The sequence below is a fragment of the Meleagris gallopavo genome, chromosome 19 (assembly GCF_905368555.1).
Source record: "Meleagris gallopavo chromosome 19, MGAL_WU_HG_1.1, whole genome shotgun sequence".
Classification (NCBI taxonomy): Eukaryota; Metazoa; Chordata; class Aves; order Galliformes; family Phasianidae; genus Meleagris; species Meleagris gallopavo.
Window position 1 is genome coordinate 4,621,409 of NC_139422.1, and position 12,317 is coordinate 4,633,725.

The window sequence follows — 12,317 nt, forward strand, 5'->3', positions numbered from 1 at the left end:
CTTGGCTGAGCTGCATCAAAAATCAAAGGAGAATGGGGCAGCTCTGGAATGAAGTAAACGTGCTTAAGCCCTTTGCTCTGAATAGGGCTGGAGCAAGGGTTGGTGAAGAGCTCCCCCCAGGTTCTCCTTCTCCTTCTGGGAACAGTGCTGCAATCCCAGGGCAACACTGCCCTCATCTGCAGTCCTTCTTTAGCTCTTGTAACAGCTGCTTCTCCAATGGCCCCAGGTTTGTCTTCTGTGGAAATTGATGGGGAGGTACGTAGATTTTGCTGTTTGGAAGATTTACAGTTAGGTGCTATGGCTGAGCCCACCCGATGCTCTGAGCCCCCCAGAGTGTGCAGCCATCCCTGCATCCCATCGGTCCTGGATGCGTGCTGGTCGGCGCTGCATGGCCTCTGCCGCTTGGGAAGGAGGCTGCTCCCAGCTGGTCCTCATTTAGAGTTAATAGGAGTTGAAATGAGCCAGAATTTGAAATAAATCCCATTGACTTGGCACAGTTTCTTTCCTGACTCAGACGAAGGAGACGCGCTTTTTGTGCAGTTACTCCAAGATTCCCCTCCTTATTGCAAGAGAGAGGATTTCATTCCCCTCCTCTTCCACAACCCCAGGGCGTTTGTGTCCTTCAGAAGGAAGATGTTAACCCCTGTTGTTTGAGGAAGGAAAAAATGACCCGAGTAGTGCTCGTTGGCATAAATAGGAGTGTTACCCGAGTGCTCTCTCTGTTGCTTTCTTCCCAATTGTCAGCTTCCAAAATGGCCAATTCTTTGGGGCATTTTGGTAACTTCTTTTATGGAGCTTCCAAGCTCAGTGGTTGAGGGCTTGCACTTCTCCTGCACCCCCCATCCATCCATCAAGCCACCATCTTTGTCTCATGGGCTGCCTTAGGGATGAGGAAATAGAGGAAGAAAGGGGAAAAAAGGCTTTTCCAGAGACAACAAATGAGTAGGAGTTCAGAGCTATTGGCCCAAACCAGAGCAACTCAGAGCACAGTTCTGTGCACAGTCCTCTTTGTTACCTTATGCTATGACTGCTTAGAAAAGAATGAGTCAAATAAATGTTCTCATCCAGAAAATCAAAAGTTGAATATTTCAGAGCAACATCTGCATGCAGATTAGGACTCGCTCTGAAGCAGGGAGGTTGGGGTACAAGGTTTTGGTTTGCTTTCCATACTGTAAGTTGAGGAACTCAGCTGAAAAGAAGGTCATGGTGATGCTAAGAGTAGTTTCTCCATCCGACGTCTTCTTGTAGGGTTTCCCCATCTCACTTTCTCTTTGAAGTCAACCAGCCAGCTGTACCTGCACTCACCACTCGGGTTTCCACAAGCAAGCCAAGGGCCCAGCGCTCCCCAGTGCTCCCAGCAAAGCCCTCTGAACCTTACAGTACAATCAGATCATTCTTCTCAAGAATAGTTGAGTCTTTCTTCTTTCCCCATACCCATTCAGGAGCTACTTCTGTGTTTCCTCCGCTTTCAAACTACGGCTAGGCATAGAGATTAGGAAATGTGTTTCTTATAAATCCAAAACATTTATGTCTTCAAATGCCCGGCCCCAATAATCCCACTAATTTCCTGAGTGCTTGTGAACTGTCCTATACGGGGCAGGCTTCTCTCGATCAAAGTTTATTAAGTAGAGGTTCTCATATGGAGACATTGCTGAGCAGTAGGAAATGATATGGGGCTTTTTCATTTCCCTTTAAATGAGCTGGCTGGCTGGGCCTTGAACAATATGGGCATGGTCGTCCTATGTTTCATGCTTACTACCTTCACTGCTTTAGCTTTTCTGCCCTTCCTGCTTCCAGTGCCTCCAACTACCACCATTTTGCCCATCACCATTGGCACTTTCTTTTCTTTACTCGCTGGCTGTGTTCTGGTTCTTCTATTTCTTCCTGCCTCATGTTTGATAGGAAGGAGTGACCTCAGACCTCCACTTACTGACACGCAAAACATCTGGAAACATTCTGCATAACAGCATCAAGTAATGCTGAACCCATCCGAGATGGGATTTGGGAAGGTGTCTTTCCAGGCACCATGCTCTCTTCCAGTTGTGATCTGCAAGAAAAAAAGGAAAGTTGACCTCTGAAGAGCCAAGAGTCGTCGTGTTCCTTGGGTCCAACCAGGCTGGTGAGTCGTGTCCTTGAGATCACTTCCTGACATCCGCTGCGTATGTGCAGAGCATCGCAAAGCGCCGGGGAAGTTGGGTCTGCAGCAGAGCCCTGCTTGGCTCTGTTTAAGGCATATCTCTCTGCAGTTCATTCAACTTCCTTATTTTGTTTTTCTCCGTGCTGTTGTTGTAACATAGATTTCAACTGTTGATGACTTGAGAATTTAAAGCTGGGCTGCGCATCTGTTTGCTCACATTAACACTGTGCTGTGCGAGAGATCCGACGTTGCTGCCAAGGCCATCAGCAGCCCAAAGCCTCTTTTTTTTTCCCTTAAAAACTCATCAATTTGCATTGAAAAATAAATCATTCAGCTTCTGCCATAGGCGATCATCTAATGCTGTACTGCAAGATCTTAAAGAATTGGGTCCTTATTGAAGCTGGCAATGGAATTTTGCTTCCCTGGGATATTTTAGCATACCTCAAGGCATGTGAATTTGTTAAAACTGCTGCTTTCTGCTGTTCCTGGTCACTAATACCATTATCTTCAGACAGAACTAACATGCTTCTCTAATGAGGAGCGCAGTACACAAAATCACCATTTAGAAGTAATCTTGCTCACGGAAGAAGCCTGGAGGGAAGATTTGCTTTTTCATACAACAAAACGTCTACAAACCTCAAAAATAAAAGCATCAAGTGTTTAGTGCCTTGGCATGCTAACCCAGTTGATCTGAATCTAGCAAAAAGAACCTGGAATGAATCATTCTGACGTATAAACTCCTATACATCTTCCGCCCTTCATTGCTCAGGACAGTGGGAAGCCTGGAAACTTCACAGTTGCAGTGAAATAGGCACCAAAAGGTGCCAGATCCCTGAGGGGCTATGGAGACCCTGCACGAATCACAGAATGTATTCAGAACAAATTCTATCCTACGGAATTTGATTTATCAGTGTTGAGTTTTTTTCCCCTCTTCTGGCCCCAGTTTTTCCATTCCTGGATAAATGAGTCAGAAGAATAGGAAAAAGGGAAATCTGACCTTTTTTGAAGGCGACCAAATGGTTTTTGGGCTGGCCATGGCCTGTGTGTCCTTGCCATGTGTCAGTGCAGTGATTTCCTGGAACTCTGCAAACCAAGACGTATCTGGGATTGCAGCAAACATCCACAGTATCGGGAACGACACAAGGAAAGATACCAAGTCTCTGGGAACCCCAGGCAAATGTTGAGCTGTCTCTACATTCATCTGGGCTAAATTCCTGTGCAGTTGGAGAAAGCACATCCAGGAACACCAGCCATATGGTAGGCTTCCCGCTCACCAGCAGAGCTCCTCTGGCCAAAGTCCTAGAAAGCAGTGCTGGTGGAGCATGGAAATATCCCTAGCTGATAGAGCTTGCTCCATTTGAGGAGGTGGCTGAGACTGCAGGATCCAAGCCACATCTCTGCTGCCAGTGTTGCCAATATGGTTGAACCCATTTATTCATACCAGCAAAGCTTTTAGCAAGAGCTGGCTTGGTGGGAGAGCCTCACGGGATGATTTCTGGTTGAGCACAAGTGACAGCTGGGCTCACGGCTATCGCTGCCCAGAGGCTGAGGTGCTGCCAAGAGTTCATTCCCAGCCATGAAGAAGAAGCACACCCCAGCTGGAGGAGTCAGGAGAACATTCTGGAGATGGTGAACATCCCTGCTCACTGAGGTCAGTGCACACCAAGGAGTTTATCAGAGCCCACCCCTGTGCTGAGACCCCACCAACATGGAAAGATGATCTGGAACAACCAGGGACAGCAAGACCCTGTCTGAACACAGCACAGTCTTCTGTGGATCGAGTTTAATGTTATGCACAGGACTTGGGCTGCTGAAGATGGGATTTGTTTTGCTTTTCCCTTCTCCCAGGTGACTCTAACCCTATATCTGCACTTCATGATTCAAGCGTGAAGTTGAATGCAGATTTTAGGAGCAATTTGGAAATGTCTCTTAGGAGGAAGAGTGAAGGCAAAGACATTCTGGGTGCAGGGCAGAAGCGAATTTCAGTCGTGGCTTCTATGGGAGATGCATCAGGAGTGGAAATCAGGCTGTACAAACAACGCCTTCAGTTTGTCTGTGGGATCCCTGTGACCTCCTGCAGGAACAAAGGATCTGTCTGCCCTGCACATTTATAAGGGGTACCTGTCATTTTTTCAAAATGTAACACCCTGATCCTGGGGAGGCATGTACAAATAAGATGGAAGTCTTTGTTTCAAGGGCCTTTGCAGCACAGTGATCCAAGAGCACATCTCAGTGTGCAAAATTATTCTGCTGGAGAAGATTGGCAACTCAGCCATCACCAGGGCCAGGAACAGATTTAGCTTAAAATGGGCTTTCTCCAGTTCACAAGAAATATCCACTGCCCGCAACTCCAAAAGATCTTACTGTGCAGTCCATGAAGAAAAAATGTGATGCAACTAATCAGAAATCTCAGTTGCATCATTAATCTTCATGGCTTGTTTTGTGAGTGATACTGCGACTCAGTCTCCAAATTTTCGGGCCAATAAGCATCTCAGTATTGGTGCAGAGAAGGTCTACTGTGCAATGACATATATATACCCAATATGTATCATATCCAATACCTATCTGACATATCCAGTGATGAATACATGGCAAAGTTGGGTGTCTGGTTCCTCGTCCCGTCTCGGGTTGGCTGCACAATGAGCTAGGGGTGGCCCAGTTGGATGCTGCCATTGGTGAGGATGTCTTTGTGCTCCAGTCAGTGTCCAGCACGTGGGTGACCCTCAATTCATCGCCTGTGGGAAACTAATTGCAAAAGTGCCTCTTGGAAAAGCGCAGCACGAAAATAGCAAACAAATCCCCAAGCAAAATGGAAGAGAAGACAGAACAGGACCTGTGGAGTCCTCACAGGGACCCATCCTTTGTGAAGCTCTGGAGGTGTTGGCAAAGTGTGCACTTGAAGTGTTTGACTTACCGAAAGTGGAGCTATTCCCTCTGGGGAGGTGAAGGAGTTATACGATTCTTCAGGGCTATCAGAAGCCTGAATTGCTCCTTTGTGTTAAGAGCAGGCACTTAGGAAGCCCATTTTTCAGATCGGAGTAGAAACCCTCAGGCATGGCCCCATTTATAAGTTGCTTTTGTTCACCCGAGAGACCAATAGCTCTCTGCGACATCAGCAGAGGTGAGCACTACACCTTCTTACCCGACCCTGCAGAGGGAGAGATGCTGCACTGGTGTGTAGATGCTGCTGAAATGTTCCTCACGATTGCCATTATTTTCTTCAGTGGTGCTTTTGCTTGATTCAGCCAGATCCAAAATATGTTGTCTGCATTGCAGCCAGCGGGGCCAAACACTGAAAAAATAAATTCCCTGGGCTCCCTCAGGAGACTTTGCTGAACTCTGTGCTTGCCACAGCTCGTTTCATCTGCAAGGATGGCTGGCAGGGTCTGCTGCAAGGGTGCTACAAGGCACCCATGTAGGTGCACAAAGCAGGCCAGCATCTCTCTCAGCACTGTGGCTCCTACCTGAAGTTTTCCATCCCAACCTATTTCTAGCTGAGATCAGGATGTTGTGATTTCTGTGTGCTGTCTATTGCAATAATAATAGCATAAAGGGTGAGCTTTTGCTTTGTAATCAAAAAGTTGTGTATGACAGCTAGATAGACAATGAAACAACTGTCTGTTTTTGTAGTGGGAAGATAAAGAATTGCTGTTGAAGCAATATTTTCATTGCCATTATTCTAGAGCCATATCAGAGTACTGACATCCAATTCAGTGCATTAGTTGGTAGTGAGCAGTACAGCTCTATGAGCAGCAGTGCACAGATGGCTGCTCTGCTCATGGGCCAGAGGAAGAGTTGTGTAGAAGTCAGAGGAAATGTGGTTCCCATGTTTTGAACACTACTGAAATTCTCCTTTTGCATCCTCAAGGACAGACTTGTGGTGGTGGCTTTCCATCACCTGCAGGTCCTTGATATGAGCAGATGAAAAGCATCTCCTTTCAGCAATGTTCTGTAGTCACTGGGCACAGAGATCTTTCCTCTCTAAGCCATGAGTTTTCCTTTTCATCCATGTGATGGAGCAACTCAAGGACGAACTTGGCCATGCTATAGTACCTGGGAACTGTGAAAAGGATGGGTGAGGATGCTGTTAGCGTTGTCTTTGCACCAGCAAAGTGAACAGCATGCTGGTTGGGATTGGATTTATTTGCTTTCTCATTCCAATAGCTTTTTTTTTTTTTTTTCCTGCTCTCCTAGGGACCAGAAGGGAAACCAGGAAAACAGGGGGAAAAGGGCAAGCCTGGCCAGAAGGTAAGAACGTCTGCCACTGATAACAGTTCCTCCTCTGGATCTCATTTTCTTTGCTCATCATTGATCATAGAATCATATAATGGTGTGAGTTGGACTTTAAGGATCATTTAGTTCCAAGCCCCCTGCAGTGAACAGAACACCAACCACCACCAGATCAGGTTGCCAAGGGCCCCATCCAGATTGGCCATGAGCACCTCGAAGGATGGGGCATCCATAACTCTTCTGGATGTGCCAGCGTCTCACCACCCTCACACTGTGCCTCAGCACCCTTGTATTTGTCTGCAGAAGCTGTTTTGAACTTTGTTAACCTCTGTGCTTTCATTCTGCAGGGCAGCAAGGGCTACCAGGGGCAGCTTGGCGAGACAGGACCTCCAGGGAAGGAGGGGCCGAAGGGGAACCAAGGCCCTAAAGGATCCCGAGGTACCCTGGGACCTATGGTGAGAAGAGCTCTGCAAATGGTTGAACATAACACCAGAAATGTGGTTAGCTGTGCTGGGCATGGGCCTACGTGGAGCAGAGAGCCCAACAGGGCCTTCAGATCAGAGGGAGTGAAATGTTAAATAGACCAAAAGGGCATAACACTTGCACTGAGCAGCAGAGGAGAGGCTCCATGGTGGTGGCAGTGATGCCCTGTGACCCCAGCTCACACTGCATTGTGGTGGTTCTGTACAATTCCCCGGACAGAATGAAATATTGGGGATTTTTGCTTGTAAATGGAGTGGTCTGACAGCTATTTTTGCTAAGATCTTTCCCTTTGAGACTACACACTCAGTGCACTTTTAAGTCAAACTGTGTTGATAGAAGGAACTCTGCCTTGGATTTCTGCCCTGTTTCTACACCCACTCTTCATCTACTTATCTAAAATAATTGCAACAAGAGGAAATATAGCATGGGAAAGAGTTTGAGTTGGGGCCTGAAGGTGAGGTTTTCAGCAACAGTAGTATGACAGGGAGGGAAGAAAGTTAATTTACCTGAGACAAATTAATTCATTATGCAGCAGTAAGTAACAAGAACGTCCTCGTGTATTGCAGGCTGGTAAGGAAACTTTTTGCACTTCGTTTGGTTGAACTCAGTGAAAGATCAGGAGTTATTTATGAACTAGGAATGGTGGTGATGTTTCAGAACAGTAGCAAATGAATGATGGAATAAGGATTCTGCTGATAGTGTTTTCCTGCATCAGAAATTATGGCCACCCCATATGTCCTCCCTTTGTACTCATTGGCAACATCTCCATGGATTATTTCACAGCAAGTAGAGCAGTGTCTGAGCAGCAGTGCGTTGGACTGAGCACGTGTCTGCAGCCTGTCTTGAGGAAAGGGTTTTCTTCCACACCAAATGGGTTTATCTGGAAAGATTGCAGTTCATTTTAATCTGGTGATCTGGTTTAAACCCTTTTGTGCAGATTGATAGAGATGCAACAAAGAGCTTTTGCAATGCCTTCATCACAACCCAGAAAACTCCCTTCCTGCCCTCAGGACCCACACCAAAAGGTTTCCTCCCTGCAGTTCAGGATTAGGTCATGCATGGGATTGGTCTCACTGGTGGACTCCCTAGCACAGTGCTAATCTGGATATAAAGATGTCCAAAAGGACAAATGAAGAATTCATACCCAGTGCATCCCATGCCTGCGGGTTACACCTGCAGGCTGCTCTCATGGTGCTTCCTTTGCTTGCTTTTGCAGGGTGCTCCAGGAAGGATGGGTGCTCAAGGGGAGCCTGGCTTGAAGGGTTACCAGGTGAGATACCATTTTCATCCTCCATCTCCTAATAGTTCTTAACTGTAACAAATGTATCACTCCAGCATGTGGCTATGTCAGAAATCCAAGCAGGACTTTGGCTCAGACAGCTCCTTCCCATCTCCTCACGCGCTGTCTGCTCTCTGCAGGGACACGCAGGACCACCAGGGCCAATTGGACCACCAGGGCCGAAGGGTGAGAAGGTAAGGCAGCAGAGCAGCTCTGCAGTGCATGCAAAGCAGCACTGCTCGGCTCTGCAGCATCACCATTACAGCATCAGCACCAAAGCTTGGCCCCTGGAGGCTTGCACAGCCTGGGCAAGGGTAGAAACGGCTGTATCCCGCAGCAAAAAAACATGTGCCAGTGTTGTTCTTGAAAGAGGGTCTTGCCCTCGCCACCTTCAGCACTAGATTTCCCATACCTCAAAGTTCACGTGTGCTTGAGTTACTGCCATCGGTGCTACAGCCAGCCGAGGAGGTTATCAAAGCAGAGCTGGTCCCCATCGCCCTCGCCCCTTGTTCCTCCTCGCTGCTGTGACTCAGCGCAGCTGCAGCGAGGGGCTCGCCGAGGGGTGCTGGGCTGACTCAGAGCTCTCTCTCCACACCGGCTTTCCCCTTGCGTTTTTCCCCCTTTTGCTGAGTCAGCGCGGCCGTAACCAGTTCAGGCTGGAGCAGTGACTCACGCTGTAATGGTTTCCTGTCGGCAGGGCTGGATGCTCCCAGGCCAACCAACCCAGCTGGCCGCGCACGGTGCTGCTGGAGCCCCTCACGTGCTGTGGTAGCAGCAGCAATGCTCCTTCCCCCATTATGGGCAGGGAGGTGGTGGGGATTGGGAACGGTCAGTGCCGGGGTCCCAGGGAAACGGAAAGATGTTATGAATTCATTTTGCTCATTTTCCACCTCCCCAGCACTGCAGCTGAGAGCTTTTGCGTCTGGTTGCAGACGGACGTGCGCAAGCCGCAGCTTTGCTGCTTGCAAAAGGAGACAGTGAGACTCAGAGGTCCCAAGGGCGCGTCTCTGCTGGGGCTCTGCGTGCATCGTGTCCGTGTCAGGACACCCTGCTCACACTGCTCTGCCTTCAGACTCCTCGTGCTGGTGGCCAGGAGGCGATGTGGCAGGGCGAGCTGTTGTGCTCCACTAACACACATCCCCTGCCTCATAAATTTTGCTTAAGGCACAAGAACACGCTGCTTTTTCTCTCGTTTCCTGCTGTTTCATCCACATCTCTATCACTGCCTTACTGGATTTCTACCCCAGCTCCTCTCATGCTGCCCTCCCCAGTAGAACTGCTGCCTCCTGCAGCAGCGTGCCCAGGTACACCAATGGGAGCCACGCACAGCCCAGGGTGATGCAAGGGCTCACAGCCAAGCACGTTGTCCAGCTGACAGCCTGGCCAGAGGCTTCTCACAGCTCCAGTGCTGACACTTGAGCATCCTGCAAAAGTTGAGAGCTGTGACTACCAACAGCACAGTCACCATTGGCTTTAGAGCAGGCAGAGATGTGCAGATATGTGTCTGTTGCTTAAATTTTGACTACCGCTTTTCTTTTCTTGATCTCTGCACATTTAAATTTGCCATCTTCTTGAAAGCCATCGTTCCAAACATGAGACTTGTATTATTGTGGATCTTTTATTGTCAGAGCTCAGCAACAGCATGTAACAGCTTATCCAAGAATGAGTAAACAAACTCATTGTCAGTTTCCAATCTGAACCCTGCCAAGGACCTCAGAGCATCCAGCATGTCCTGCTGAGAGCAGTCAGAGCTGTTTGTGGCCATTGACAGCCAAATCTCACCCTGTCCCTGCAGGATGGTAGGGCTGCAGGCTGCCAGCTGCAGCCAAACCAGGAGAGCCCGGTGCCACCTGCTCAGCCTCCAGCAACACCTCCTGCACCACCCAGCTGCTCCACAAAACTTGCACCTAGAAGTTTTCTTACCCATCCTTCCTTCTTATCTCCCAAGGCTGATCCCAGCCCAAGGACAGATTCTTCTCGACATCTCTTACCTCACGCAAGCATCCGAATGTTAAAATGGAAGCCTGAATCTGAGAACAGAAGAAGAAATGAAAATAGGACTGTGGCTGCTCTGTGAGCTTTAACTATGCTTTAAGTGTAGCTTTGGTGAAGAAGGAGAATATGTAATGGTGGGGAAGGTCTTTTCTTTTCCAGAGCAGAAAATGGGGTGGAGAGAGGCACTGTTGCGAACGCAGCTCCATTGTGCCATCCCAACCAGCTACCAGGCTACATTTAATACATTTACAGCTCCTCAAAGAGGCCTTGCTCTGAGCAGACGCCTGCACTTGGCAGCTGCTTAAAGCAGTCCAGATGGGATCCTTTTAAAAATTACAAACTGGCGTATCTCACTTTGGGACAGGAGCCAACAATAACAAGCCTTCCCTTCTTCTCCATGCATTTTCCATTTGTATCCCAACATGTTTACTTTGCTGCCCTTTACTCTAACTTTTTTTCACTGCAACTTTCCAAAGAATTAGTGCAGACCTTTCATCTCCCTCTCGAGCAGCTGAGGCATCAGGAAGTCGTGGAGGAGCTCTGTCTCGCAGCCCTAGAGCTGACCACTGCCGCAGGATTTTCTCTGAAGACAAAGCACAAAGTGGCAATTAGACTCAAGGAGACACAGAACGGATTTTGGGGAGAGAGTCTGTGAGTTTTGGCACTGCCCAGAATTCTGAGCCTTCCTTGAGTTCATCACACCCACCTCGGCTCTGCATGGCAAGGTGTTCACATCCTGCTGGTGCCGAGACTGCTGTACTGTAACATGTCTACTGGGATTGGTTTGGGGTTTTTTTTGAGACCTGAGAAATGGTGTCTTTGTTTCCCCTCTCTCCTGCACTCCTTTGTTAGTGGCATGAAAGTGAACCAGTTGCCAGGACTTCTGCTGTCAACTTCACCCAGCAAGTTCTTTAGCATTGATAACTGTTAGCAGAGCCCTTTAGGCATTGCTTTGCTTTTCCTCTATTCTGCCCCCAAATCTCTCCATCCATATTGCTCAGCACTGTATTTTCAAGCCATTCAGTTTCTTCCCACATATTTCGTTTACCAACATACCTCCAAGAAGACTGGATTTCGCCACCCATCTCGTGATCTGTTATGGCCATGCATAGCCACCACCTGGGAGTTACTGGCAGCGCTCATCCAACAAATTTGGAAGCAGAAAGGAAGAATATGCCACTGTCATCAAGCACTTAATGGAGAGAGATGTACTGAGCTGTTTTCTACCTGTTGGGGTTAACTCCAAGAGATTGCTAAATCTCGAGTCTCATTCTATCAAGCTGCAAAGTTCAGGCCTGGTGCTCAGCCCCATGAGAAGTCAGAGTAGGTCGGCATGTCTCAGGAGTGGTACTGCTCTGGTTCCAAAGAGTGTGCCCAGTTCCTAAAGAAAACGAGCCTTGGCATCACCATCAAAGATCTTTCTCCCTGCTGGTTATTTACGGATCCAGATGTGTTACTGCCAAACTTCACATATAAGCAAAGCACCCAAGCACCTCCCAGAGAAATTCCCACTGAGGAACCACAGGTATCCTTACCATCAGCAGCTCCAGCACCAGCAGAAGAGGAGAGTACTGGAGAGAAACTCAAAGGCAGTCATAAATACACCAGAAAGGGTGATCCAGCTGCTGAGGATTGCAGGAGCCTGAAGGAAACATGGCTCTGCATAGCCATGCAGACTTGGGCTTTGAAGGTGCCAGGAGCCCAGCACAGAGCAAACACTGCAGCTTCACGGTGCCAGAATCCCCCAGCCCTCCTCTCTCCAGGAGCTGCACATCAAAGGAGCTGTGAGACGCTTTCGTCCCAAAGAGCCAGAGTGCCAGAGACACAGCGATAGGGAGCGGCCAAAAACCAGAGGAGCTGGAATATAGCTATCTTCTATGGGAAGCAAAGAAACAGCCATGTCTGAGCTAAACTCCAGAGAAAACAGGACACCGTGACCCCAAGTGACTTACACAATTGAATTTTAAAATACAGCATCTGTGTGGAGACCCTTGAGGGATCTCTCTCTGGATATTTTAGGGAGAGCTCAGTTATCTGCCAGCCAAACCATGAGCTCTGGGCTCCTGCTGGGAGCCGTTCCATCAATGAGCAGAGATGCTCAGGCAATTAGTTTGTAAGGGACAGACCCTCTCACCTGGGCGAAGGTCAGAGAAGGTCAGAGAAGCCCACAGTGGGGTCACAAAAGGCAGGAGC

The 12,317-nt window shown here is 48.4% G+C and overlaps 1 protein-coding gene across 6 annotated transcripts in view; it reads left to right on the forward strand.

Annotated features, from left to right (window-relative positions):
* The window catches only part of COL27A1 (collagen type XXVII alpha 1 chain), a 128,529-nt gene that overhangs the window by 101,168 nt on the left and 15,044 nt on the right, over window positions 1-12,317 (forward strand). For all 6 annotated transcript variants that reach the window (XM_031556174.2, XM_010720821.4, XM_031556176.2 and 3 more), the window contains 4 exons: window positions 6,332-6,385; window positions 6,715-6,822; window positions 8,067-8,120; window positions 8,270-8,323. In XM_031556174.2, coding sequence (XP_031412034.2) covers window positions 6,332-6,385; window positions 6,715-6,822; window positions 8,067-8,120; window positions 8,270-8,323 — 270 coding nt within the window. The remainder of the gene's footprint in view (window positions 1-6,331; window positions 6,386-6,714; window positions 6,823-8,066; window positions 8,121-8,269; window positions 8,324-12,317) is intronic.